We start from the raw sequence: 27,933 nt of genomic DNA, 5'->3' as shown, positions 1-27,933 counted from the left end.
ATGATCTGTCCCCATATGATAAAATCCCCCATCCCCCCTGATTTTTTTTTACAACTTGAGTACTGGCATGAATGGTAACCATTGTTGCCGAAAGCATACATATACATACAATAAATTACAATACAATTAATACATGAAATATTAATACAATTTAACATTAAATATCTAACACAAACACTACTTCTAACACATACAATATATATATACAGAACTATTTTACATTAATATGCAGGGCTATACGGAGACTGTGTTATCATGTTGTGTTTCTCTCCATCTATGACATGCACTGATGTATTTAGCTGCTTCTAAAGCACTTTCCTTTTTTTCTCCAATTAAATGTTGAATTTTGTCCTGATCTGAGAGGAAATCAAAATCCTGGACTTGTTGTCGGCTTATATGGGCCTGATATAACACTATTGGGTGAATGGGTAGATTTGTTTATATTTATGTACAGAAATGGGCACCCTGTGAGGTTGGTCCCGGATCGATGGGGAGCTCGGTGGAGACGTCTCTGTGGGCCTGGATCGGGCTCCACTTGGTTCTGTGCTCAGGCTCACTTCCAGAAATCACCGACAAAGAGTTCATCAATGAATGTTTGAGGGAACACAACAAAGCGCGTTCGTCCGTCATGCCGTCTGCAAACAACATGCTCCACATGGTAGGCAAGCTGTCGGACTTCTCCCCATTTGTTTTAATACCGTGAAAAAGTGGCTGGTGTGTTAGTGGTGTAATCTCCTCCACATCCTCAAATTAATGTTATATTCATAAGGGAAAGAGTGACACCTTCTTTCTGTCTTGCTTCAAAAACAAGAAGTGGAAGTAACAGTTTCTGATGCCATCAACAAGTTCTCAATACTTGTCAAAACCTTTGTTGGAACACTTGCACTCCTCACCCAGAATTTGGTATTATTTATTGATAAGACAGTTTAGCTTTATTGTCCTACGGAAGAGTAGTATGGCGCTTTGGCACTAGTACCGCCTTAGCCCGGCTCGGCTCGTCGCGGCTCCACCCGTTTGTTTTTCCACAGCCAGGTGAGAAGTGGGCAGGTTGGGGTGAAGCTGCTGTGACGTACTCGATTGCGCAACCGCAATCTTTGTTCGTGTCGGCACTGATGAGAAATCAGCTGGAGCCGTGAGCGGCTGAGAAAAAAACAGCCCGTCTACATCCCTTTTTTAATTCTTTCGTCAGTCACCAGGTTTATGAACATCTGCACCTCAGAGTTGGATCACCAAACAGACGTTTGCGCTTTATAATAAAATCGCCGCGAGCCGCCAGTCGCCCTCGCGCTGATTCCCGCTTCCTGATTCAAACGTCTGCCGGCCCCCCGACCAATCAGAGGCTTGGAGGGTGGTGACAGCCCCGCCCCCCGAACAATCAGCTGCCTGTAATGTGATGACATTGGAAATAGTCCCGGCTCAGCCCGGTTAGAACCTCGCCAGAATGGTTACAGAAAAAGTATCTGCTTGGAGCGGCTCTACCCGCCTCAGCCCCTAGTGCAAAAGCGCAAGACGGGGCCGTGGCGGGTAGAAGCGAGCTGAGGCGGTACTAGTGCAAAAGGGCCATTAGGGCCAGGCAGGAGAAAAATAAAAAATAATATTTTAGAGGAGGAAGATTTTTTTTCATTATGCACTTCGAGAAAAAAGTTGAAATGTCGAGAAAAAAGTTGAAATGTCGAGATTAATGTTGAAGCACAATTTCGGGAAAAAAGTCGAAATATCGAGAAAAAAGAGGAAATGTTGAAATTAATGTTGAAGCACAATTTCGAGAAAAAAGTCGAAATGTCGCGAAAAAAGTCGAAATGTTGAGATTAATGTTGAAATACAATTTCGAGAAAAAAATCGAAATGTTGAGAAAAAAGGCAAAATTTCAACTTTATTCACGAAATTTCAACTTTATTCTTTATTCCCTAATACTCTTTCGTAATTGTCCCCACAGTTCCAACAAAGATCAAGTTTTCTTCAAGTCTACTTTTCTCTTCAGACTTGAAGCATTTTCTTCCCATCATAGCTTTTCTCTCTCGTCTCAATAAGATCTTCTTAGTGCATTCAGGTACTTTTATAAGTGATAGGATACCATTTCCGTTTCATGCTGCTTTGTAAAATGTGGTATCACGTAACTCTAGTGAGGTGCTTGTTAGTCGTCATGACCAAACGCTTGCTGTCGGCGGTCATCCTTGACAGATGTGTTTGAAGAGAGACACGCGCTATGACATTGTCGTCCAATGTTTAAAGAATGCCAGCTGTCTAAACATCTCATATTTCTCATTATGCCCATTCAGTCGGTGAGTAATGTGTTCAGATCAGCTGTTTTGCTGCCAGAGTCCTTACAAACACCAGGAAACTGGACCACATTACACCGGTCATGAAATCACTACACTGGCTTCCAGTGAGTCAAAGGATAGAGTTTAAAATCTTACTGCTGGTCTACAAAGCACTGAATGGTCTTGGACCAAAATGCATGGTTTATCTGTTAGTTCCTATGAAGCTCCCAGACCCCTGAGGTTCATCTGGATCTGTTAGTTCCTATGAAGCTCCCAGACCCCTGAGGTTCATCTGGATCTGGTTTGTTGTGGTTCCAGAACCAGAACCAAGCAAGGTGAGGCAGCGTTCAGTTATTCTGCTCCTCACCGGTGGAACAAACTTCCTGTAGACCTGAGGTCTGCTCCAACTGTCAGCTCCTTTAAATCAGAACTAAAAACATTACTGTTTACTGAAGCGTACTCCTAAATTAAAGGAGCTGTATGTAAGAGCAATAATAAAACGAATCATAAAATGACCCCGATATGTCAACAGACATTTAAAAATCATGTTCATTTCAAATACTTATGTCACTGACAACAGCACTCAAGCCAGGATATTCCAGTTTAAAAAGAGGAGTTGCAGCCCTCAACTGATGTTTATGTTGTCATTTTTTGTTTTGGCCTGAAGCTCCACCCTCCACCTATCTCCCAATCACCAAGTCAGTATTGTTTCTGAAGCTCCACCCTCCACCTATCTCCCAATCACCAAGTCAGTATTGTTTCTGAAGCTCCACCCTCCACCTATCTCCCAATCACCAAGTCAGTATTGTTTCTGAAGCTCCACCCTCCACCTATCTCCCAATCACCAAGTCAGTATTGTTTCTGAAGCTCCACCCTCCACCTATCTCCCAATCACCAAGTCAGTATTGTTTCGGCATCCGGGTTGTCAGCTCGGCTCTAATTATGGCAGCCATGGCAGCCTACGTTCCTGCTGCATTCTGCAGCCTACCTGGCAACCTCTGGTCGGGGGGAGGAGGGGGAGGGTACACGCCGCTCAACAATATTTTGAAAGTGACTGCAGTACCAGTTTTGGCCATTTCTTACAGACGGCTCCTTTAAATACTTACCTCCTGTACTCTACTGGCCTTATTTTTAACAACTTGTGCTTTTTATTATTTTACCTCTTTTCTTATCATTTTATTTCATTAGGGCACTGACAGTGTGAAGGCCCTATTGTATCTGTAGGAATTGTTCTCGTTTTTATTTTTATTTTTCCAACGAAATGAGGGCCTTTTTGCCCCCCCAAACGTGCCCCAAAAGTCACCAAATTTTGCACGCAAAAATTACATATTCTAATAGTGTCAAAAAGGGGCGTGACCTAATGGCTCAACAGTGCCCCCTAGAAAACTTTGTGCCTCAAGCCCCACAATACGGTTTGACGTACATGCACGAAACTCGGTACACACCAGTATCATGTCGCAACTTAAAGAAAAGTCTCTTGGCGCCATGGCTGAAACCGAACAGGAAGTCAGCTATTTTGAATTAATCGTGTAATATTGGCGCAATTTATGCCATTTTCACGTGTCGTACTTTAACGAACTCCTCCTAGCAGGATCGTCCGTTCGACATAAAACTCACTCAGAATACACAAAAGTGGTTAACCATAAAATGTTATCAAAATTGTGAGTTTTCGTGAAATGGCGTGGCGCCGCGTCAAACTTCAACATTAAACAGGAAGTGATACTAGTAACTGATTGGTCGATATTTGATAGATCCTATTCTCTGCCATAGCTTTTGAACGGGTTGACATAGAGTCGTGGGTGGTGTCATCAGACGTGGTTTTGAGTCCTTGACCATAATTGGTGTGAATTAGCCCCGCCCCTTCTTCTGATTGGTCGATATTTGATAGTTCCTATTTTCTGCAATAACTTTTAAATGGTTTGACATAAAGAGTCATGGGTGGTGTCATAGGACTCGGTTTTGAGTCCTTGACCTTTATTGGTGAAAATTGCACGTGCAAGGGCCCGTTCATCGCTGCTTGCAGCTTTTATTTTATTTGTTATTTAAGCGTACTCGTATTTGTTATTTAAGCGTACGTAATTAAATACTCACGATTTTTGAAAACTGTGCGAAGTTATGGTTAAAGGGGACATATTATGGCATTTAATGTATATTTTAAACAGGCCTTGAATGTCTTAAAAACAATCTAAAGCTTGTTTTTTCTACATAAATCAGAAATCCGGCCTGTGGGCCCTGTCACTAGTTTTACCGCTTCTAACCCCTTTTTCTGTGCTCCATTCTAAGGGAAGGGGGGGGTATGATAATGAGGCTCTGTGCTGATTGGCTCCCTGAATGACGTGTAGCAGGGGAGGAGAATAAACCTCGCTCCGCCAGAGCAGCCCGAGCCTGTAAATAAATACAACTCTGAATTTTCACAAATGGCAACTTTATTGTTAAAAAAATAAAATATGAGTTGTATATAAATAACATTTATGCACTATTTCAGCCGGATCTGCCCGGCGGATGCTGAACGCTGGCCCCGGAGCCACGCCGGGCGCCCGGCGTGGCTCCGGGGCGCATCGCCCGTTACCGGTGATCAAACCGACAGATTTCGCTGAAAATCTCGGAGGGTGAAGCTGGTCCAGCCTGGGACGTACGTCAGAAATCCCTGCTCCCTGCTGGGAACCTGGACAATTTAGTCGGACAGACAGCGCTTTGGGAACCAGGAAGTAGGCTGGAGCAGCGCGCATCACGGCAGCTTCAACCGGGGAATTTGACCGGTTCTGACCGGCCGGGACCGCAGGAACCCGCCTGGACTGGTAGCAGGGGCTCCCGGGGGCCGACCAGCGGAATTTCAGCCGATGCTGTGCGACGGGCGCCGCAACCCCACGGCGGGCGCACAGATCGGCTCCGGGGCGCATCGCCCGTTACCGGTGATCAAACCGACAGATTTGGCTGAAAATCTCGGAGGGTGAAGCTGGTCCGAACTGGGACGGACCTCCGAGGACCCAGCTCCCAAACCACCCGGGAACCTGGATGATTTAACCTGGATCCGCGGCGCCGGAACCTATGGAAATGAGCGCCTAGGGTGACGTCACCCTAGGCGCAGATTCAGAATGGCTCAAAAAAAGGTCACGTGACACTGGAAGACTCAGTCAGGGGGGGGAGCAGACCCTGCAGAATTCCATGGTATTTTGTCTCCCCTGTGCTGGCAGGGTGAGGGGAGACCACTTTATATATGTTAAAACAAGAAAAAACGTGTTTTTCATAATAGGTCCCCTTTAAGCCCTGAATGCAGGCATTGTGACGTAGAATTGTCAAATTGGTCTGATTCACCGCACAAATCGGCACAGATTACTTTGGTAATACTGTATTTGACTCGGTCTTTGTACGTTTTGACCGTATAGAAACGTTATTCTCCTCAGTTGTGTGAAATTAGACCTGGAAACACGAATGTGGCATAGAATTGTCAAATTGGTTTAATTCACTGTACAAATTGTTACAGATTATTTTTGAAATACTATATTTGACCCGGTCTTTGTACGTTTTGACCGTATAGAAACGTAATTCTTGCCATTTTAAGAATGAGATGTACCTGCTGTATTCTACTACCCTTACTTTTTAACAACTTGTGCTTTCTATTATTTTAACTCTTTTCTTATCACTTTATTTGTTATTTACTGTTTAATTGTCTTGCTGCTTTGAATGTTGATGTTGATGTAAAGCACTTTGAATGACCTTGTGTTGAATTGTGCTATACAAATAAACTTGCCTTGCCTTTTTTATCCTGAGAACAACATGCCAGAGGCAGCCATGTGCAAACTGTGTCTGGTTGTAAAGTTTTTGAAACTCTGGGGAGGTTATGTCTTCAATGCAGAGAAAAATTAAAGACTAGTTTGTACCCTTCGTGTCACGAAGGGGTCTACTCATCATCAAGGTGAGATAAACGCTTGCTTTAATGTAATGTGTTCATTGATGTATATTTCTTTATCTTCTTATCCAGACATGGGATGAGGGTTTGGCTATTACAGCGAGAGCATGGGCGAGACGGTGCATCTTTGATCACAACATCTACCTCAAAGATGCTCGCCGTGTGCACCCTACGTTCTCCTCCGTTGGAGAAAACATATGGACCATCTCCTCACAGTCCTTTACTCCAACACGGGCCATAGAGTCCTGGGTAAATGAAAAAAACCACTATAATTACCAACGAAACACCTGCACCAAAGTCTGCGGCCACTACACACAGGTGTGTTTCACCACTAAAGTGTTTCATCTACAACGTTTAGGAAGTGAAACAGGGTCTCTGTCTAAGAACTGAACCTTTGTTTTCGTCTTTACCAGGTGGTGTGGGCGAGTAGTTACAAGGTCGGCTGTGCAGCTCATCTGTGCCCAGACGGGATCCAGCACTTTATTTCCTCTGAAGGTCTCCTTTTTGTCTGCAACTATGCCACCGCGTGAGTTGAACACAAGTAGGCATGTGTTGAAAAAAAAAATTGATTTTCCAATTCTAAATCGATTCTCATATTAATTCCTAAAAATCGATTTGGATGTCTAGATCGATTTTTTTTCATCATTACATTACAACTTTTGGTATTTTTTTTGTTTATGCCCAAAAAAGGAATGTTTTGTTGGACACAAGAATAACTGGTGCCATGTTTTTTGCCTTTAAATATGTTTAAAGGTATGAAAACGTTAATTTATAATTGCATAAATTGTCAACATTTCATTACTTGATATACTGTATTGGGCTTACATTTTGCATAAAAACCTTAAAACCAAATTCTCAAAAATTAAAAACCGAAATACACCGAAAATGGAAAAAATTAAAGAGGAATCTGGGAAAAAATAAAAGCGATTTCATACGTCCTCTGATTGAATTTGGTAATTCTGCCCCACATGATGTTTCTGAAAGTAGTTCTATCAGCATTCTGGGAGCTGATTGGTCCTTAAAGCATCATTAGCTGCCAATACTTGCTGTTGAATCGCAATATAATACTAGTATTAATATGTTGCGAAACTACAGTCATATAATTCATGCAACAGCTAAAAAAACTGTTTTAATAACACTAACCCAAATCAATATCAGAATCGAATCAAATCTTGATAATCGATTCTGATTCTTAAGAATTGGAATGAAATCGATTCTTGACATTTGAATCGATCCCCAGCCCTAAACACAAGTAAACATGTTTCTACAGCTCTGTAATATTTGATATCTTTAAACCCCTCTGCAATGCTTACCTTTCATTAAAAAACTTTTGAGTCAAACCATTTCTCACCGTTTAGCATTGAGGTAAAGATTAAACATTCAAGCTGTGGTCTGCTGTGACCAAAGTGGGGCGGGGGTGAAAAAAGGAAGTGGGGAAAAAAGAAGGAAGTGAGCTGTCAAATGCAACGCCGACTAAAATAAAGCATGACTGAATCATTGCGTGTTTGTAACCATGAGCTATGACTCTGCTGCTTTACAGATCTGTTCCTCCTGTTTCATAGAAATTCATAGAAATTCTACATCTACATTCTACACATCTACATGCTACATTTGCAACTCGTTTGACACACAATTTCCCTTCAAGGGTGAATCAAGTATTTTTGAACTTGAATTGTTGTAGGTACTCAGAAATCCTAGCAGAAGGTGCTCCCAGTAAATGCAGCCTTTAGGGCTTGCGTTATAGAAAAAAATCTGAAATTCTGATTACCCCCCTTTGGAAGAGTATTATGGCCAGGCAGGAGAAAAAAAAAAGTAATATTTTAAAAGGGGGAAGATTTCCTTTTCTTTATGCACTTTGAGAAAAAAGTCAAAATGTCGAGAATAAAGTTGAAATACAATTTCAAGAAAAAAGTTGAAATGTTGAGAAAAAAATCAAAATTTCGTGAATAAAGTTGAAATGTTGAGAAAAAAGGCGAAATATCGAGAATAAAGTTGAAATACAATTTCAAGAAAAAAGTTGAAATGTTGAGAAAAAAGTCAAAATTTCGTGAATAAAGTTGAAATGTTGAGAAAAAAGGCAAAATTTTGACTTTATTCACGAAATTTCGACTTTATTCACGAAATTTCGACCTTATTCTTGAAATTGTATTTCAACATTAATCCCGACATTTCGACTTTTTTCTCGAAGTGCACAAAAAAAAAATCTTTCCCTCCTAAATTTTTTTTCTCCAGCATGGCCCTAATACTCTTTACTAAATACTAAAATACCCCCCCCCCCCCCCCCCCCTCTTCTTTGACCTTGATGACAACAGAAGAAAAAAGATTTACTAAAGATGGTGCCTCCTTTTGCAGAGGTAACATGAATAATGAAAAACCCTACGAGTCTCCGGGGGCCCCCTGCTCTGGATGTGAAGGCACTTGTGTGGACAGTCTCTGCCGTGAGTAATCACTCTTAAAAAATCACTATAAATACCTGACTGTAACTGAAACTGATCAATTAAAAAACAGATAAACAGGCATTTCCAACATTCCTGAAGTAACTGTTTTTTGTTTTTTTTTTACAGGTAGCGATGAACGGGATCTGGAGAGAAGTAAGTGTGAGGGCCCTAAAGCCAGGACCAAAGCACAGTTTCATCCACTTTGTAAAGCAGTTGTTCCATCATGTACTTATTGATCTGGGAACCGTTGTGTGTTTACAGGCTACAGCTGGGCCCCAGATTGGGACTGGGCCTCCGCTACCAGCGGCTCCACTTATGTGAGCATCCTGGTCAGCCGGCCCGTCGCCCTCGCCCTCACCTTCATCGCCGCGTACGCCACCCGCTACTTCTACCCCGATGTCTTCTGCTACGAATAGAGCTCCGGAGTTGTCTCACACCAGCAGCTCAACATGGTCACTGGTGTGTTCTGCGTGGTCCAGTGGGGAAGTGACATCAATGCATACCCTCTAGTATAGAGAGTATGCATTGATGTCACTTCCCCACTGGACCAGCCGCCTTACTTGCACTGAGTGGCAAAACATCAGCAAAAACAGCTGCAACTAGTGGAGAAGACGGGATAACAGCTGATTATCAGCTTAAATTAAAGTCAGTTGGACTTGACAGTGACCCGTACAGTTACCAAGAACCAGTGGTCCATGGACATTAATATTTGGTACAGTTACCAAGAACCAATGGTCCATGGACATTAATATTTGGTACAGTTACCAAGAACCAGTGGTCCATGGACATTAATATTTGGTACAGTTACCAAGAACCAGTGGTCCATGGACATTAATATTTGGCCACGAATCCAGTTTCCTGATATTTATATGTACTTAATTTCTACACCAGGGAAATAGACGAAGCAAAGCTTGAAGGCTTACAAAAGTCTTGACGCTCGGTCCGACTTCAAGGCAGGATTTGTTGTAGAAATTAAAGTGATGAGGACACTGAACTTTATGATTTGACCGTTTAACATTAGCTACCCAAAAATCCAACATTACCTGATACAAAATGGGAACTGAAAATCCACGTTTCGGTGCCTGGAATCCAGTTGTTTCTGTGAATTGCAGCGATCCATTTGTCTCTCTTAAAGGTATAGTCTGTAATCGTATTCAAAAACATTTATTGTTATACTGGGTGAAATGGTCCTTCCATCCTGAGAGTAGCCAGTGAATAATGTGTTCAGAAAAAGGAAAGAAAAAAATCCGACCTCTCTGACAGCTTTAATCCTGTAAAAACTCTGACCAATCTGTTTTTTGCGCACCGAATGGCACGGTGAAAATGTGGATAAAAACAACAAAGTTGATGAGTCTCTATACTTTAAAACACTTATATTTTCCGTTTAATGACGAAGACTGGATTGTTAAACATTTATACAACTTCTGGGACGCTGAATTAGTTTCCGCTGTGTTATTATTGTCTTTTTTTTAGAGACAGTCGAACGCTTGCAGTTAACCGCCATCAAGCATGCTTGATGCCATTTCTTATTTATTTTTCGCTTTTTTTCACATTAACTGAGTCCTACCTAGACTTTTTATTTTGGTCATGCTGATAGAAAAGTTGCATGTTTAAATTACAATGACCATTTGAACGTTTTCTACACTATTGCCCCTCAGGTAAATAAAAATTAGATTTTTTTTGTTTTAAATGTTTGTATGCTGACTAACATTAAATAAAAGTTTAAACAGAAGTCTTTAATTTGGTATGCGTCGCATTATATTGCTGTTTTTCTTGTATGTTTTCTATGTAATTAACCTTCCAAACGCAAAATGCAGTTGAATTAGTGTGTAGTTCATCCTCTCTTCCGCTAGATGTCGCAGGAGGAACTCTGTTTGTTTTGAGGGAGCGTTGAAGAAATAGTTTAAATCTCGGCGGCATTAGTTCACGTCATAATTTAAACATATATCATATTACAGCCCAAAGACAGCATACATGCACTATAAACTGTATTAAGTTAAAGACACAAGTGCGATTTATATTGAAGCGTAAATGTGAGGAAATGTGTTTTTCTAGCGCCCTCAGGTTTTAGCGTTTTTCTATTGGTCCGCAGCGTGTCACGTGGCCAGGAAGAGTTCTTGCCGCTTGTTTGTGGTATTAAATTCACTTAATTTACCGAAAGACGATAAAAGGAAAATTTGTTTTGCAGGACTTACATTTGTAGTAATCACTGTTAGTAATCTAACCTGGAAAAAAAAATGATATATATTTTTTTTCAAAACCGTGAGTTTAAAGGAGGGTGCCGGGAATGGGGAGGTTTCCTCCAAACCATTGTGGTTATCGCTTCTCGGCCTTTTGGCTAAGATCAAGTGTAGTATCTGTTCTTATCAGTTTAATATCTGATACGTCCCCTACCCGGGGACCATATATTAAATTGATTTTTGGAACAGGGAGATGGAATAGGGGCTTGCTCCGTCCACTCCACGCATCGACCTGGTATTGCAGTATCTCCAGGAACGGTGCACTCCTCCTGACATGTACAATGTAAAAATATATGGCAAGCCACATGATTTTAAATCTTCACTTTACTTGGTTCATGCGTGCAGATCACGGGGGGGACATGTCCCCCCCAATTTCTGAAAAACATGAATTTTCCCCCCCAATAGAAATACCCCAAATTATTCAAAATTGAACAAATGTATTTTCAGACGTAAAGGTTGAATATGTAGAATATTTATTAAAAATATATTTCTAAAAAAATAATACATGCACGGTGCGTTTTGAGGTGTACATATCAATTGATCGTGCATAAAGTAGTCCCATAGGATAAAAGGAAGATGGTGAGAAGAATTTGAGATGAGTAGACACTGCCCAAAACTCTTAAAATTATAATTTACGAATATAACAGTTAAGTAAGCAGTGACACACACGGTTGGCTGTTTAGGACAAATAAACAAGAAAGGTAAGCACAATAAATGATTCCCTGTGCAGTATTTTATGGCGAGCCTTTACCAACTTATGATTTAATTTATGCATGGTATGAGTTGCATATTGGCAAAAAATTAAAAATTAAAATCACGTTGGTGTCCCCCTCAATCCTGACATCGGATCTGCACCCCTGGCTTGGTTGTATTCCGGGTAGTAGCGGAAGTAGAAATTGTGATACTGGTGTAGAAAATGAGTGGATGGATGTTTATTCCATGTTGGTTGGGTTCTGCAGTTCACTCTTTTCTCCACTAGAGGGCGACAGAGCGATAAGGCTGCATATACATGCAGCCATTGGGAAGTATATTCCAGAATCACGGCATACACTTTCATTGTTATGCTGATGATACGCAGCTCTACTTGTCTATGAAGCCGGATGAAACAGAACCGTTAGTTAAACTTCAGGCATGTCTTAGGGACATCAAGGACTGGATGTCCAGAAACGTCTTGCTTCTAAATTCAGATAAAACAGAGGTTATCATTCTTGGTCCAGAGCATCTTAGGAAGGGATTAGATGGTGTTGCGATGGCTTCCAGTGCCACTGTGAGAAACCTTGGTGTTATTTTCGATCAGGATTTGTCGTTTAAACCATATGTCAATCAGGTTTGTAAAATAGCCTTTTTCCATCTCCGTAATATTGCAAAGATTATGAAAATCCTCTCGCACAGTGATGCAGAAAAACTAGTTCATGCGTTTGTATCTTCTAGACTAGATTACTGTAATGTGTTGTTAGCAGGATGTCCAAGTAATTTGCTGAATAGGCTCCAGCTGATCCAAAATGCAGCAGCACGAGTACTGACAGGAATTAGCAGGAGAGACCACGTCTCTCCAGTGTTAGCGTCGCTCCATTGGTTACCCGTAAAATTCAGAATCCAATTTAAAATTTTATTACTTGCGTATAAAGCCCAAAACGGCTTAGCTCCGCATTATTTGCAAGACCTGATAGTGCCTTATGTTCCTGTCAGAGCTCTCCGTTCTCAGAGTGCAGGTTTACTCGTAGTTCCTAGAGTATCTAAATGTAGATTTGGAGGGCGGGCGTTCTGCTATCAGGCACCACTACTATGGAACCAACTTCCAATCTGGGTTAAGGAGGCTGACACCACCTCCACCTTTAAAACTAAACTTAAAACATTTCTGTTTAGTAAAGCCTATAGTTAGTGTTTAGTAAACCTCTAGCTGGTGTTGGTAAATCTCTAGGTAGTGTAAACTTTAGTGTGTCAGAGTCGCTCCTGTAGTTTCTTGTGCTGGCCCCCTCTTCTCCTCCCTTTTCTCTCTTTTGTCCATGTAGCAGCATCCTTTGCCGGACACCGGAACCTGCAGGTGGTCGTGGGAGGCTTGTAGCTTGCATTACGGAGCACAAGTCTTTCCCTGACCCCTTCCCTTCAACCCTTCCCCGACCCTGCACCCCAACCTGGGACTCGCTGATTGGGCCGGAGCTTCGGGAGCTGCGTGCTGGCCTGCGGTCCCCACCCCCGGTCATCCCGTTGCTGCTTCCACCTGCCTGCTGTGCTGTTGCCGTCCCTGACCCACCAGTCTGGCCCTCAGCAGGAGGGTCCCCCCTGATGAGCCTGGTCCTGCTCAAGGTTTCTTCCCTCCTAAAGGGGAGTTTTTCCTTGCTACTGTTTGGCTTAAGGTTTTTCTCCCACTAGGGGAGTTTTTACCTGCCATTGTTTATGTAATAACTGCTCGGGGGTCATGTTCTGGGTATGGGTCTCTGGAAAGCGTCTAGAGACAACTCTGTTGTATTAGACGCTATATAAATAAAATTGAATTGAAAATTGAATTGAATAAGTGGTTTTAAAGCCTGGTGAACAGCAGAACGGGGTTTTATTTGCGTGTAAGAACATAGGTTCAGTAACCAGATTAATAGGACAATCTACTTGTGGTTTTGAACTGTATTAAAATATGTTAAAATCCCATTATAAATCAACCTGAGTGGTTGACTTTCTAGATCAATAGGTGGCAAAAGCAGGACATGCAGCTTCTACCACTGGTGAACAAAGGAAGTTGTGAGCAGACACAGACCTCGCATTTGTATGTTTTATACACTTCTTTTAGATAACACGTGAATCAAATAATGTATATCTTCAGTTTAGTTCCGTTTTGTGTCACTTGAACCTCTTGTTGGGTTGTGGGTCATCTGTGGGGGATAATCGGAGGAACTCTGATATTCCTTTATCTGCTGCTTTGTAGATTCAGCAATGCATTATGGGAAATACCCGTTTTCTGTTTGTTCTTTATTTTTTATAATCAAAACATCGTCAATTTTCACCTTTTAGCACATGTAGCGTGGTGCAGAAGGAAACTGTCCTCCACTACATATTTAATTTAAAGTTTTTAATTTGTTCTTGAAAGAGCAAATATCACGGTTTACAACCATCAAAGTTCGCTACAAAACAGGTAACTTTCTCCTCGAGTCCGTACTCTTCCTCTTCGGAGTCTTCACGCCAGACTTCCGCCGTTCCTCCACGCTCCGTGGAGCGTCTGCGCCCCCTACTGGTGAGACTTGGACATGGCGCACGGCCGGACAAAACTACATTTTTCAACAATAAACCGAACCTCTTACTTTAGCAGAAAACACTCAGAAAACATCACCTGAACTGGACCTGAGCTGCATCAAACAAAGTGCAAATTAAACAAGCAAATATTATAACTGTGGCATATCCTTCCCCTGATTACTCTGTGTGCCACACTCTCCCCCTCAATAATAAATGTCTCCGGACATTTCAGTTATCCAAAGTGTACTTTCCCAACACATTGAATTTCACTGAATTCACTGAAAAAATGGTATTACTTATTTCAAAATGGCACTTGACATTCAATTCAATTAGGACCCATTTATCAAATTATTTGGCCCATTTAAACCTATACCATTACACATCAGTTACTGTACTCTGGATCCCAATCAGATCAACTCTCCAATTTAACAGAACTCATATCGGCCTCACTTCTTTTAGTCTGTTACCAGTCTCTTCATTTGTTACAGTATCAGTTCAATATGTTCTCCCAGAATTGTCTTTTTTTCCACATTAAAGCGACACTACGTAACTTTTCCACCTTAATATCATATTTCCAGAGTCATTGTGATGGTACATCAACTTCCAACAGGTTTAATGACACCTCTGTCATGATCTGAGGGGGTCTGTATCGCTTTCACTGGCACTATGTAACTTTGAGGAGCATGGTAGGAACCCTGCCACACTAAAAAACTACAAATTTTACGGCTTTGACTGCTTTACGGCACATACGTCACTTCCCCCTCCTTCCCGATTCGTAGTTGAGACAAAAATGGGCGGGGCTTGGAGCGCAGAGGCTGAGCTCAGCAGAAGCTGGTGTTGAGCTAAACGAGGAGCTGGTATCATGGCCGAAGCAGCGAAAAAAACGAAGAAAATAAAAGTTTTAACGGAGCGGAGGAGGCGAAAAAAAGAAAGCGGGAGAGTAACAAGCTAAATGCCCGGTGGAGAATAAACATTGGCCCGGCGTTCACTCGCTACAAGCCCTTGCAGCCGTCGTCTTGGACGAGATGGTTGAAGGATGTATAGACGTTCATCACCTTCAGGTATGCACTTTTGTCAACACCTATGTCAGTGTGTTTTATAAAAACAATTATCCTGAAACTACTACAGCTGGTGTAAGTGTTGCTACTGTATCAAATGTCAATATCTATGTAAACCTTTTGACTCTTCAGGTCTGTATATACAGATACTTATACACTGATGGTAAAAGCAACACATTTGTAGATATAGTAAAATATAGCCAGAAAAATGAAATATATAGGCAAAGTATACACTTCCAGATGAAAAAAATACAATATAAACACCATATAAGCATATAAAATAAATTTACTTTGTTGGAATTATATTAAAATAATAACAAGAGTAGTAAAAGAAACCTTATGGTGTTTATAATGTGTCGTTTTATCTTGTGAGTGTATAAATATATACATTTCTCTAATTTTTCTATAGCTATACATTACTTGCTTTTACTTTCTGCATAATTACAGTGACTTCAACAAAGAAAAAAATTCAAACTTGTGATCAACAAAATATGTTGAATGATTTATAGGTCAGTAATTATCAGAAAGACATAATGTTTTTGTATCTTTATTCTCACACTCTGCAGGACTACATCAGATCTGGAAAACTTCCAGAATCACATCCTCATGCAGGGAAGGTTCTCCTACACTTCAGCAGTGAATCGCACGAGGACTCTCCCAGCACGAAACATGGATGGACACAAGATGCTACTGCTACTATAGTCATTGTATTTATTTACAGTAACTTCTTAAACTGTTTCATAGTTCAGTTTTTATTATCAGTTCATTATTTTTAGTTTATTTTTCTACTACTCTATTTACACTTGTTTACTTTATTCACAGTAATTTATCCTGTCATACAGTTGTTCATTACTGCTACTGTGATACAGATTACTTATTGTTTATAATAAGTATGTATGGGATAACTGCTGTCACTATGCAAATGACAAAGTTCAAGAATGTTCTATTTTCTGAAAGGTGTGTAAATAAAAGTCTGTCTTGTTTTGCACAAATGTCTTTATTTTAAACACACAAAAACAACTGTACAGGAAAAAATGGAACAAAAAAAAAACAATATCAAAATATTTGCAGTAATCCTCATAAAGGTTCCATTCTACAGAAGACGGGGAGCCCTGAAACCAGTGTACTGTCCCATTGGGTCTGGAAAGGTGTCTCTTATTTTCCAAACATCATGCTGCCAGAGCACAAACTGGCGATATGTATATATGCATATATATATGATATATATGCTGCGTGTCGGTTCTGTCTTTGTGGGGGTTCAAACTCTGATGATGCAGAGGTAGAGGCAGAGACGTTCTATACGTTCTAGACGTTCTATAAACATATATATAGTGTATAAGTGTATAGAGGATCTTTGGTAGAGGTGTTCTCACGAACAGCAGATTCCTGATAAAACAAGAGACAGAATTGTTATGATACAAATGTAAATGTAGAATTCTATGATCAATAAGAATCAAAATTAGAATGTTTTCACATACTGGGGATTCGTCTTGGGTTTTTTGGTAATTCTAAAATTACTGACAATATCAACAACAGACAGAGAAATAATAGTGATCATAAAAATGTGTAATTCGCAATGAGGAAGCTTTATAAAATAATAATACAATTTAATAGAATTACAGCACTAGAGGAAATAATGCAATGCGAAGAATATGTATTTCTAGTATTTTTCCTGAGAACTGTAAAATTGTGCAGGGCTGATCTGCAAAATATAAGGAATGGGCATTCAGTTATTCACAGGTTATAAAGTATTTTTTTATTTTGTCAGTAAGTATGTTGGACTACTAATTTATGACGAAGTCCCTCTAAAAAACGTGACAGGAAAAAGGTGCAGAGCGTATGAGTTTGTAGGGCGCATTATCTCGCTGAAACAACTTAATAAAACCAATTTGAACTTAGTGTTTTTCAACATCGTCATATTATATTGTTTAGCCAAAAATAGATACATTACCTCTTCATTATCCATCCTGCAAACGACCGCTGAAAACAGAAAAGTCGTTTTCAAAGTCCGTCCCGTCTTCTCTCATCAAAACAAATGCAGCGGCGGGGACGGGGGTTTTCCGGCAGTACGCGCTGGTGTTCATGGGAAATGGAGTGTTCTTTCTGGTAAAGCACTACCGATTTTTGTCCAAAGGAGGCGCCAAACTCAACAAAGCTGAAAGTTCCGTTGTGCTGCTTTAAACAGTCCATACAATCCCACCACTCTACTTCCCAGAGTCCATTTTTTTTTCTTAATGAGAACAATGTGAGTCTAATGTGAGTTCAACCCATTATCTCAATGTCTGGTGATGTCCACGGTCGCCACATGACCGGTGGTCCACAGGCTGATGACATACTCACGACGTGCAGGCTCTCGGCACCAGCTTCCACCCACGTCGGCTCACCCAAGGCGTCGTAAGTCAGCATTCTGGAACGGTGCCTGTGTCGCCGCGGATAGCTGGATGCTGGCGGAGGGTCGGGATTATCTTCCTCTGATGACTCTAGCACCATTTCCCCAGGCTCTGCAGTGTCGTTCTCACCATCTTCATCAGCTGTGATGTCCCTATCATCAGTCTCTGCAGCCACTGCCTCTTCAAGACCTGGTACTCGGCCTTGCCCCATCAAAGCTGGTGCAAATGGCTCTGCGTCTGGATTCAAATCTGCCGCCCTCTGACTTACTTCTTGGTTGTACGGGAAACGACACACCAGCTCAATTTCATCACTATTTTCACTGTCTGAGTCTTCCACTGATTTGTTGATTTGGTGCTGCCTTGTTCTTGTCCGTGTCTGTATTTTCCTCTCTTGTTTTGCAGGGGCTGGTTCTGCTTTCTCCAAGGGCAGACTGTCACAAGGGAGTAAGAGGTTCCTGTGCAACACACGACTTTTACCTCCTCCCTCTGGTGCTACTTCATACACTGGACTGTCACTGCTCCTTCTCTTCACCACCACATGCACTTTACTTTCCCAGTAGGACCGCAATTTACCAGGGCCGCCTCTTTCTGACAGGTTACGCACAAGCACCCGTCCACCAGGTTGTAGGTCGGCTCCATGTATTCTTTTGTCATAGCCTTTCTTGCCCCGTAGAGCTTCTCGGGCCGCTGTTTTGGATGCGATCTCATACGCTTGTCGCATTCTGTTTTGCCAGTTTTGCACATATTCAGAGTAAGTCTCTTTTGCCTCTCTGGGCTGTAGGTTGAAAAGCAGGTCTACTGGCAAGCGGGGGGACCTTCCGAAGAGTAAGTAGTAGGGGGAGAACCCTGTGACCCCACTGCGAGTGCAGTTGTATGCATGCACCATTTTTGTTAATGAGCTCTTCCAGTCAGTCTTTTGTTCACTTATGAGGGTGCGGAGCATTGATAATATTGTTCTATTGAACCGTTCACACTTCCCGTTGCCTTGGGGGTGATAACAAGTTGTGTGGGACCCTCGCACACCACAGCTCTTTTGTAGTTGGTCCATCAGCTGATTTTGAAATTCTCTCCCCATGTCATGGTGAATTCTCTCTGGAAATCCGACGCGTAGTGCAAAATCATTGAAAAGTTTGTCAACAACAGTTTTGGCAGACTTGTTTTTCGTGGCGTAAGCTTGAGCAAAACCAGTGAAATGGTCTATCACAATGAGAATGTACTCGAACCCCTGTTTGCACGTCTCCAAGTGTAGAAAGTCAATGCATACTAGTTCACCCGGGCGTGTTGTGACAATGGTTGTCATGGCAGCCCTGGTTGCTTTGTGGGGTCGCTTTGCTTTGAGACACTCACACTCCTGGGTTACAAAGTGTTCTATGTCAGAGTACATACGTGCCCAATAGAATCGGTCCTGGATCAGGTTCAAAGTCCTCTCGACCCCGAGATGTCCCATTTCTCTGTGAAGCTTGTGGAACACTGTTTGGTGATGCTCTTTTGGGAGGACAAGCTGTTGTTTATCTCCTGCTTTCCTGTAAAGGATTCCATCATCATTCACATACAACTTTGTCCACTGTCTCATTAACACTCTGACGTCAGCCGGCTCCGCTTTAAGAGCTCTCCTGGACAGGTGCTGATTCTCCCTCTTGTATCGTAGGACTTGGCCTATGACAGGGTCTCTTTCCTGACTGTCTCGTATCTGTTCGGTTGTCAGGGGCTTAGCTCGGGGGGGTGCCGTCGCATCTCTCACTAAGTCTACTGCCTCTATGGGGACTGTTGCTGCCCAGACTGAGGGGGTGTCTCCCTGTACACTGATTCCCTGCACTGCTGCACTGAAAACTTCCTGACCCACTTCTTCTATGCACTGTGCCATGTACTCACTTATGTCCAATGGCATCCGGGATAAGCCATCCGCATCTGCGTTACTCTTTCCTGGTCTATATTTAATAGAAAAGTCAAATTCAGACAGTTCACCCACCCACCTATGACCTGTAGCATTAAGCTTGGCTGTTGCGAGGATATAGGTTAGGGGATTATTATCTGTATACACTACGAAGTGTGGGGCGTGGTACAGATAATCTCGAAAACGTTCACATATTGCCCATTTAAGTGCTAGAAACTCTAATTTCCCCGAATGCATGTGATAGTTCTTTTCAGGTGGCGTGAGAGTTCTGGAACCATAGCCTATAACTATCATCTTGCTGTTCTGTCTCTGATAAAGCACCGCTCCCAAGCCCTCCTGAGAGGCATCTGTGTGGAGGACGAATGGTTGGGTCATATCTGGGTATCCCAGAATGGGAGGCTCTATCAGCTTGTCTATGAGAGTGTTCAATGTCTTTTGGTTACTGTGTGTCCACTGTATCGGAGTGTTAGGTGGGAGGTTACCTGTTTTCCTAGTGGTGACCTTGATCTTCTCTCTGTTCCGTTGATCAGATGGTGTGGAGAGCAGCTGGTAGAGGGGCTGGGCTATTCTGGAGAAGTTTGGGATGTACGTTCGGTAATATGAGAGAAATCCCATCACTCTTCTCAGCTCTCCCACCGTTGTTGGTGCTTTCTCCTTTAAGGCTTGGACTGGGGCCACTTCAGCTGGGTCCATGGTGTAGCCTTCTCCCGACACCAACCGTCCCAGAAATCTCACTTTCCTCTTCAACACCTCACACTTGCGGGGGCTGAGTTTAACCCCGTGCTTCTGATATCTCTGTAACACAGTTCTCAGGTTCTCAATGTGGTCCTCAAAGCTTGGGCTATGGACCAGATTGTCATCCAGATACGGTTGACACATGACATCTCTCAAGCCATGTAAACAGCTTTCCATGTTCCTCTGGAATTCTGCAGGCGCTGCACTCAGCCCAAATGGGATTCGGACCCACTGGTACAGGCCCCAGGGGGTTATGAAAGCTGTCAGGGGCTGGCTTTCCTTGTCCAGGAATCCCTGGTGATAAGCCTTCCCCTGGTCCAGTACAGAGAACCAAGAACTACCAGTGAGAGAGTCAAGCATGTCCTGTATTCTGGGGATGGGGTGGCGATCAGGGACTGACTTTTTGTTCAGCTCTCTGTAGTCACAACACAGTCTTAGAGTCCCATCTTTCTTTCGCACGCACACGACCGGTGAGGCGTACGGGGAGCGTGAAGGAGTAATCCAGCCTCGGTTCAACAAATCCTGAACATACTCTTTGACTTCCTGGTGCAATGGTTTTGGGACCGCCATGTACATTTTCCTTACTGGAGTGGTGTCGTGCAGCGTGATGTGGAGTTTCAGTGAGGGGATTGAGCCGATGTCCTCATCATTGTACGCAAAGGCGTGACACTCCTCTCTCAGCAGCTGTTTCGTAATCCTCCTTTGCTCATCATTTAGGTGACTAAGGTCGACCGGAGGGTCCCACCAGGCTGGTTTCTGTGTTTTTGAGTTGTCACTGTCTGGGGCTGATACTGTGTTAATCAGTGGCTTTAATTCCTCTCCTCCGTTCATCTGCTTAACGCTGGCCGTGTAAGCAGTCTTGACTGTTTGTAGGTGGCCCAGAACGGTGCGCTGGGGCAGGGTTACACTGTGTTTGTTTGTGTTGGCGATGGGGACTGGTACATAATCTGACCTTTTACTGGGGACACTGACTAGACCCTCCTCTATCATTACACCATCTGGTAGTGTCGGCTCTTCACAAGGGACTAGGAGCAGGTCTTCACCATGATACTGAGCCCCAGTGTTGGCGTTAACATACACTGTGGTGACTTGTTCAGCGGCTAGGGTGAATGTTCTTTTTCCTGTGTGTACAATTCCTACATCTTCCTCACTAGCAGGTGCATGGATCAGTTGAAACACTGCTCGTGCTGTTTTAGCTGTTATCTGAAAGGCTTGACACATAGTGTGGATAGTCTCTGTATTTGCAGCCTGGCTGCCCTCTCCTGTTATTTCCTCTATCACATTATAGCCAATTATGGGCTCTGCTGTCACCTGTGGGTCACTCGACACTAAAATAGGTACTAAGATTGGCTCTGTCGTGGCGGAATCTCTTCCTAGTCTAAATTCTACCTCCACCCAGCCCATGAAGGGGATTTCAGTCTGATTGGCTGCCACTCCCACCAGAACGTCCGAGTCTAACAAGTCACTAATAGGTCGCACCGTGCTGTGTGGTAAGTGCAGCTTTCTCCATTGATGATGGTCGCCTGAGCGCCTGAGTCCCATAACGCTACTACTGGAACTGTATCCAGTATGCAATGGACGGTGTGTCTCTTTGCGATCAACTTTATGAGTCGTTCCTTACGTCGTGGTGGAAGGTAGTTGACTGATGAGGTTTCTGCATACTGAGACTGGATGATTCACGGGCTACCGAGGGTCCCAGCTCGGCAGCCCGGTCTCGTTTCCCTGCTGCTCTCTGGTCCGTCGACATCCCCTGGAGAGATGACCTTCTTGCCCACACCTGAAGCAATGTCTACAGGAGTCACCTATCTGAGCTTCCTGACACGCCCTACAACCCCTTGGCCGACTACGGCTGGGTGCGAATGTTTTCTCTGTTAGCCTGGCTTTTGTGGCCTCCACTGTCTGTAACAACAGCTTTTTCATTTCTACAACCTCAGCCCTGAGTACTTCTATTGGGTCTGTCTCTGTGTTGGGTCCCAGACATTTCTTACTCTTCCCCCCTGCTTCACGGTTTGTGTCAACTGCTGCCACCGAGGTGCCAAGTGGATACCCCTCAGCCTGCACTTCACTGACTCTTGGAGGCTTATTTATGACTGTCTTTCTCAACTTTTGTTGTCTTTCCTGTTCTAGGTTTGCAGCCTCACTAATCCGCTCAATTAACACCTCATCTGTGACAGTACGGTTACTGAGATACGGCTTGAGCTGGAACTTAACCGCATCACTGTAAAGACCGGTCTCTATTGAGCGGAGGAATTTTCTCTGAATCAGTTCTGGGCTAAACTGCTCACCTTCCTCACCCGCATCATCATCACTGGAAATTCTCATTAACTTCTCTTTCAGTTCTATTGCTCTGAGCAGGAAATTCTGTGCTGACTCTTTCGAATCCTGCGTCATGTTCATCAGGCGATGCAATAGGTCAGAAGGGGAGTCTACCTTGTAATGGCCCTTAAGGATGGTCTTGAGGGTCTGCAGCGTCACGTCTCGCTTGATTTCCAGCATCTCCCGCAGATGAAGACCTGGGCTCACAGCACGTGTGACTGCTTCAACGATCTCCCATTCTCCATGTCCTTTACGCTGTCCAGCCTCTATCTGGTTTATGAGGCTCGTATAGGACAATTTGTCCTTTTGGCCGGCTTCACCAATCTGTCCAATTATCCTGAACTCCCGCCTCAACGTTACCTCTGGCAGTCTGGTTTGTGTTGTGGTGGCAGTCCTTGTGTCCTCTCCCTTTGCAGTCGTAATGGCGGGCACGGTGTCTCCTCCTTTTGCTTGTGTTTTTCCCTTTATCTTTTCCTCCAAAGCCCCAATTTCCTCTTCCATCTGCTGTTGTAATTTCTGGTAGTGCATTTTCAAGTTCTCTAACTCACTTTTTTCCTGAATTACAATCTCAGCCTCAGTTTCCCCCTGTTCTTGCTTCAGAGAGGCCAGATAGGACAGTACACGCTGCAGATACTGCTGGTATGACTCTGTGGACTCTTCACCCTCCTCTATTTCATCTAATGTTGTCTCCACCAACCTGATGAGGGCGCGTCTTGGTCTTTTGACAAAACCCTCGACCGGTGCATTACACTTTAGATGCTCACATAGGGAAATGAGATCCGTCATTGCCAGCTCCAGGATTATCCTGCTTACTTCATCCCTTGCTTCCTCCATGGTCCTCTGCTGCTCTGTTCTTCTTTTCTTTTATGCGACTGGGCCGTGGGCTGAATCAACCATCCTCTGCTACCAAAATATGTAGCGTGGTGCAGAAGGAAACTGTCCTCCACTACATATTTAATTTAAAGTTTTTAATTTGTTCTTGAAAGAGCAAATATCACGGTTTACAACCATCAAAGTTCGCTACAAAACAGGTAACTTTCTCCTCGAGTCCGTACTCTTCCTCTTCGGAGTCTTCACGCCAGACTTCCGCCGTTCCTCCACGCTCCGTGGAGCGTCTGCGCCCCCTACTGGTGAGACTTGGACATGGCGCACGGCCGGACAAAACTACATTTTTCAACAATAAACCGAACCTCTTACTTTAGCAGAAAACACTCAGAAAACATCACCTGAACTGGACCTGAGCTGCATCAAACAAAGTGCAAATTAAACAAGCAAATATTATAACTGTGGCATATCCTTCCCCTGATTACTCTGTGTGCCACACACACATTCGTTGTTTGTACTAAAATAGTGAAGTTTTCTGCTCCTTGTATCCTGTGGTTTAGTTAGTTTATATTGTTAACACCGTCAGTGAGTTTGGTGTGTGTGTGTGTGAAAGACTCCCCCAGCCGTGACGTGTACAACTCATACTTACCTGGCAGGGGAGACACCATGATCAGGAAGGTGGTTCATTCAAGGCGATGCTAAGCCATTGCACTTCGGCTTTCTGACCTTTGCGAATTCCCCAAATGTGGGAATCTCGACTGCATAATTTCTGGTAGTGGGGGACTGCGTTCGCGCTCTCCCCTGATCTAACTGTTCAATGAAAACTCAACTGTCTATTTTTAACCGTTACCTATTTTCTGCCGTGTGTTACACTTAAAACTTGTAAATAACTAATGTTTGAAATATAGATATTTATCTACGAATTATCTTTTGAGCTCATGAAGTACATTGGCTGTAATGTGAAATAGTATATATCAGAATCAGAAAAAGGTTTTTTGCCAAGTACATAACTGGATATACAAGGAATTTGTTTTGGCGTAGTTGGTGCAAGAGATTTTTCTAAATATGGATGTATGGAACCATAGTTTTTTTAGCAGTATAAACAATATTAAAATAAGTAATTGTATTAGCAGTATATGAGTTACTATATAAATATACACCGTAAGTGATTCAGTAAGTAGATGAAAGAGCGGTCCAACAAAGTGCAAGTGATCACAGTGCAAGTCTCCAAAGCATTGTGAGAGAAAAGTTGCATGCTTAAATTAAAATGACAATTTAAACGTTTTCTACACTATTGCCCCCTCAGTAAATGAAAACAGTTTTTTTGTTTGTTTTAAATGTTCGTATACTGACTAACCTTAAAGGTATAGTCTGTAATCATATTCAAAAACATTTATTGTTATACTGGGTGAAATGGTCCTTCCATCCTGAGAGTAGCCAGTGAATAATGTGTTCAGAAAAAGGAAAGAAAAAAATCCGACTTCTGTGACAGCTTTAAAGCAGCACAAGGTAACTTTCAGCTTTTCTGAGTTTGGCGGCATCTTTTGGACAAAAGCGGTAGTGCTTTACCAGAAAGAACACTACGTTTCCCATGAGCACCAGTGCGTACTGCCGGAAAACTCCTGTCCCGTCGCGTGCATTTGTGTTGAGAGAAGACGGGACGCTTTTCTGTTTCACCAAGTGAACAGACGGAACGCAAAAAAAAAAGATGTTAAACTGCTGGAAAGGAACTGGAATTTACCGGGATACCTTAAACAAGGAAGCCAGGGAGCGGTATATGGAGAAAATAATCATTATTAACGGTCTGGATCCATATGAAATCCCTACTAAAGTTCTGCACAACCCGGCTACCTTGTTTAGGAGTGTTTGGCAGCTGCTTTGGTAAATGTTTGACCCGCCATGTGTTTCAATAAATTAGTATAATAGTACAACATACAGTACATGTTTTGTATTACTCTTACTTTTCTTTTTTTTGACTGCTTTGAAGAGGCTCCGAGGCGTGAGCAATATTTTTTTTTCCTCGTGAGATTATTTTTTTCCTCTGCAGCTACAAATCAAATAGTTAATATTTTTTCCTCAACAAAATGAATCGCACCGCAGAAAGCTGGCCAACAACTGCGTTTAGCTGGAGAAGTGGGGAATAAAACCCATTTGAATGATCCGACCCCGGTCTGTGAGTGTTTGTTTGTGGTTTAATAAACCCGTGTTTTGATCTGACGCCCGTCTGTGTGCGTGTTTGTTTGTTTACTGAGGAACGTTATATTTGGTCATTACAGCCGCGATCCAACCGAGCCGACGACTCTTTTACTCTTTTAATTTGTTATCTCAGATAATTGGCCGGCCTGCGTGGTTCTGCCTCCGAGCAGGAAAGCGTTGAAAAGTTAAACCATTAGCGATCTTTTCCCCACGTCTGTTGTGTGGAGCTGCTGCAGCCACAACACAGCAACGGGTTACCAGCTTCTGCGGAGCTGCGCTCCACACCCCGCCCATTTTCGTCTCGACTACGAATCGGGAAGGAGGGGGAAGTGACGTATGCCGTAAAGCAGTCAAAGCCGTAAAATTTGTAGTTTTTTAGTGTGGCAGGGTTCCTACCATGCTCCTCAAAGTTACATAGTGCCAGTGAAGGCGATACAGACCCCTCAGACCATGACAGAGGTGTCATTGAACCTGTTGGAAGTTGATGTACCATCACAATGACTCTGGAAATATTATATTAAGGTGGAAAAGTTACGTAGTGTCGCTTTAATCCTGTAAAAACTCTGACCAATCTGTTTTTTGCGCACCAAATGGCACGGATTGGTCAGAGGACCAGAGGATTGGCAGGGGGGAAAACGCCTTCAGATGCCTTCATTTTAAGTCCCGCCCACGCCCCCCTCTGTCCCATGCGCGCACTCGTCACGTCGAAAATCTTGCCGGAAAACTTCACACACTCGAGTCAGTTTGCAGAAGAATGGCGCAGAAAACGAGAAAACGCAGCCAAAGCCTGCGGTGCCGTGCAGGCTCTGTTGCCACATAGGGTAGGGTGGGTAGGTAGGCGACGCGCACCATTCTGCGTTGGTGTAACGCGGAACCATAAATCAGCCTTCAGTGTGTGCTCTGTGTGCTGTTCTGAACTTCTCTGTTGTGCTCATTTTGCTGGGACGTCGGGTCCCTCCGCTGAGACACAACTTTTGCGGTATGCGTTCATTGTTGTGTCTAAAAATGATGCGCAGTGCCCACCCAATCAGAAACGGTACAGATATTCTGTGATATTTTTTTGTATTTATAAAAAAAATAAAATTGTAAAAAAATAAAGGATCCCCATAACTTTGATTGGGAAAAGCATTAACGAAGAAATGGTTTAAGCCAGACATCTATAGATGAATGGTATAATATAACTTATGATATATTTGTGATGGAAAGAGTTACTTTCTCAATGAGGCTGCAGCAATCTGAATTCAAAGGCATCTGGGAGCAATGGAAAATGTATATTTCCCTGAAACGCCCTGCTTTTGTTTCATTTTCTTTTCTTTTACCTCTTTTGAACAAGATTTGTTTAAGTATCTGTTTTCTTGTATTACTATAATAGAAAAAACACCCCATATGTTCACGTTGAAAGATTTCGTGTTCGTTTGTCTGGAGAACCAAGAAAGACTAGTGGAATAAAATCACAGGTTAATACAACTTTTAATCATGTCAAGCACAAGGTTTTTCCGGCCGGATGGTAAGACTTCTCTAGACCACGTAGGTACGAGAGAAATGCACAACGTTTTCATGAGTCCAGTCTTTTTTATACTGAAAAGGAGGGTGTTCTTTGCAAATGATTTTCATTGGTTGAGCCTAAGAGACGTGTCACTTCCAGCTCTACATTTCCTTTACTGTCTCCCATCTGAGGTGTCAAACAAACCGCAGACCAGACCCCCCAATGCTAAACATCTGTTTCTCTCCATTGTCTTATCTCAACAAATTGTATGTGTATTGCTCATTAATTTAATTGGAAGAGCCAGCTTCAAGGGAAAGTCACCTTAAGGTGTCGCCTTTCCCCAGTCTCCTCTCCAACAATATGTGTATTGTATTTAACTTCTAATCTAATCTCTGTCTACCCTTTGCTCTTAATCAGAATGAGATTACTTTGAAGAGAGAGCCCAGACAGTTTTGAGCTTCAATAATTTCATGAAATCCTAACGTGTTCTGTTATAACATGTTTTGTGAATGGAAAAAACTAATTGGAGCACTGTGTTGAAACAAGTAACTATGCGATAAAGATGTATGTTTTGTTAACATGTGATTCCAAACAAAAATAAAATAAAATTTTAAAAAAGAGCTCTGAAGTTGCAGCATTGCTGCAGAGAAACTGCTAAAGCTACGTTCATGCTTGAATCACTTTCCACATAATAACAGGCACCGAGATCATGAACACGATGAGACGAGCAGCAGATGAAGAAGCCGTTGTTGATGGTGACGATAAACCAGACTGATCTCATCTTAACCGGGATCGTCCACCAGCAGGGCGGACAAACCTTTAGTGGGAATTGTGTCAACGATTACATTTACAGCTTTGTCGCCAGCAGGCTGAAACGAACAAATCAAAAAACCTTTTTCTAAAAACATATACGCTCTGCAATAAAGTCCAACAAAGTTATGCAAATTCAATGTCACATTTCT

At 42.7% G+C, this 27,933-nt stretch overlaps 1 protein-coding gene and 2 non-coding genes across 3 annotated transcripts; all 3 read left to right on the top strand.

The window, feature by feature from the left end:
• The first annotated feature begins 466 nt into the window (after positions 1 to 466).
• On the top strand, positions 467 to 9,120 carry glipr1a (GLI pathogenesis-related 1a). Its single transcript, XM_061714663.1, has 6 exons — positions 467 to 658; positions 6,244 to 6,489; positions 6,585 to 6,697; positions 8,524 to 8,609; positions 8,736 to 8,762; positions 8,871 to 9,120. The coding sequence occupies exons 1-6, from the start codon at positions 488 to 490 to the stop codon at positions 9,023 to 9,025; spliced, it is 798 nt and encodes a 265-aa protein (XP_061570647.1). The 5' UTR covers positions 467 to 487; the 3' UTR covers positions 9,026 to 9,120.
• Positions 9,121 to 10,927: 1,807 nt separating this feature from the next.
• LOC133424628 (U2 spliceosomal RNA) lies at positions 10,928 to 11,118 on the top strand. Its single transcript, XR_009770915.1, has one exon. It is a non-coding gene; the product is annotated as a U2 spliceosomal RNA (small nuclear RNA).
• A 12,812-nt stretch (positions 11,119 to 23,930) lies between these two features.
• Positions 23,931 to 24,093, top strand: LOC133424616 (U1 spliceosomal RNA). The gene has a single exon (XR_009770903.1). It is a non-coding gene; the product is annotated as a U1 spliceosomal RNA (small nuclear RNA).
• The last annotated feature ends 3,840 nt before the right edge of the window (positions 24,094 to 27,933 follow it).

This window comes from Cololabis saira, chromosome 23 (genome assembly GCF_033807715.1).
Source record: "Cololabis saira isolate AMF1-May2022 chromosome 23, fColSai1.1, whole genome shotgun sequence".
Lineage (NCBI taxonomy): Eukaryota > Metazoa > Chordata > Actinopteri > Beloniformes > Belonidae > Cololabis > Cololabis saira.
This window is presented reverse-complemented; position numbering and strand designations above follow the sequence as displayed.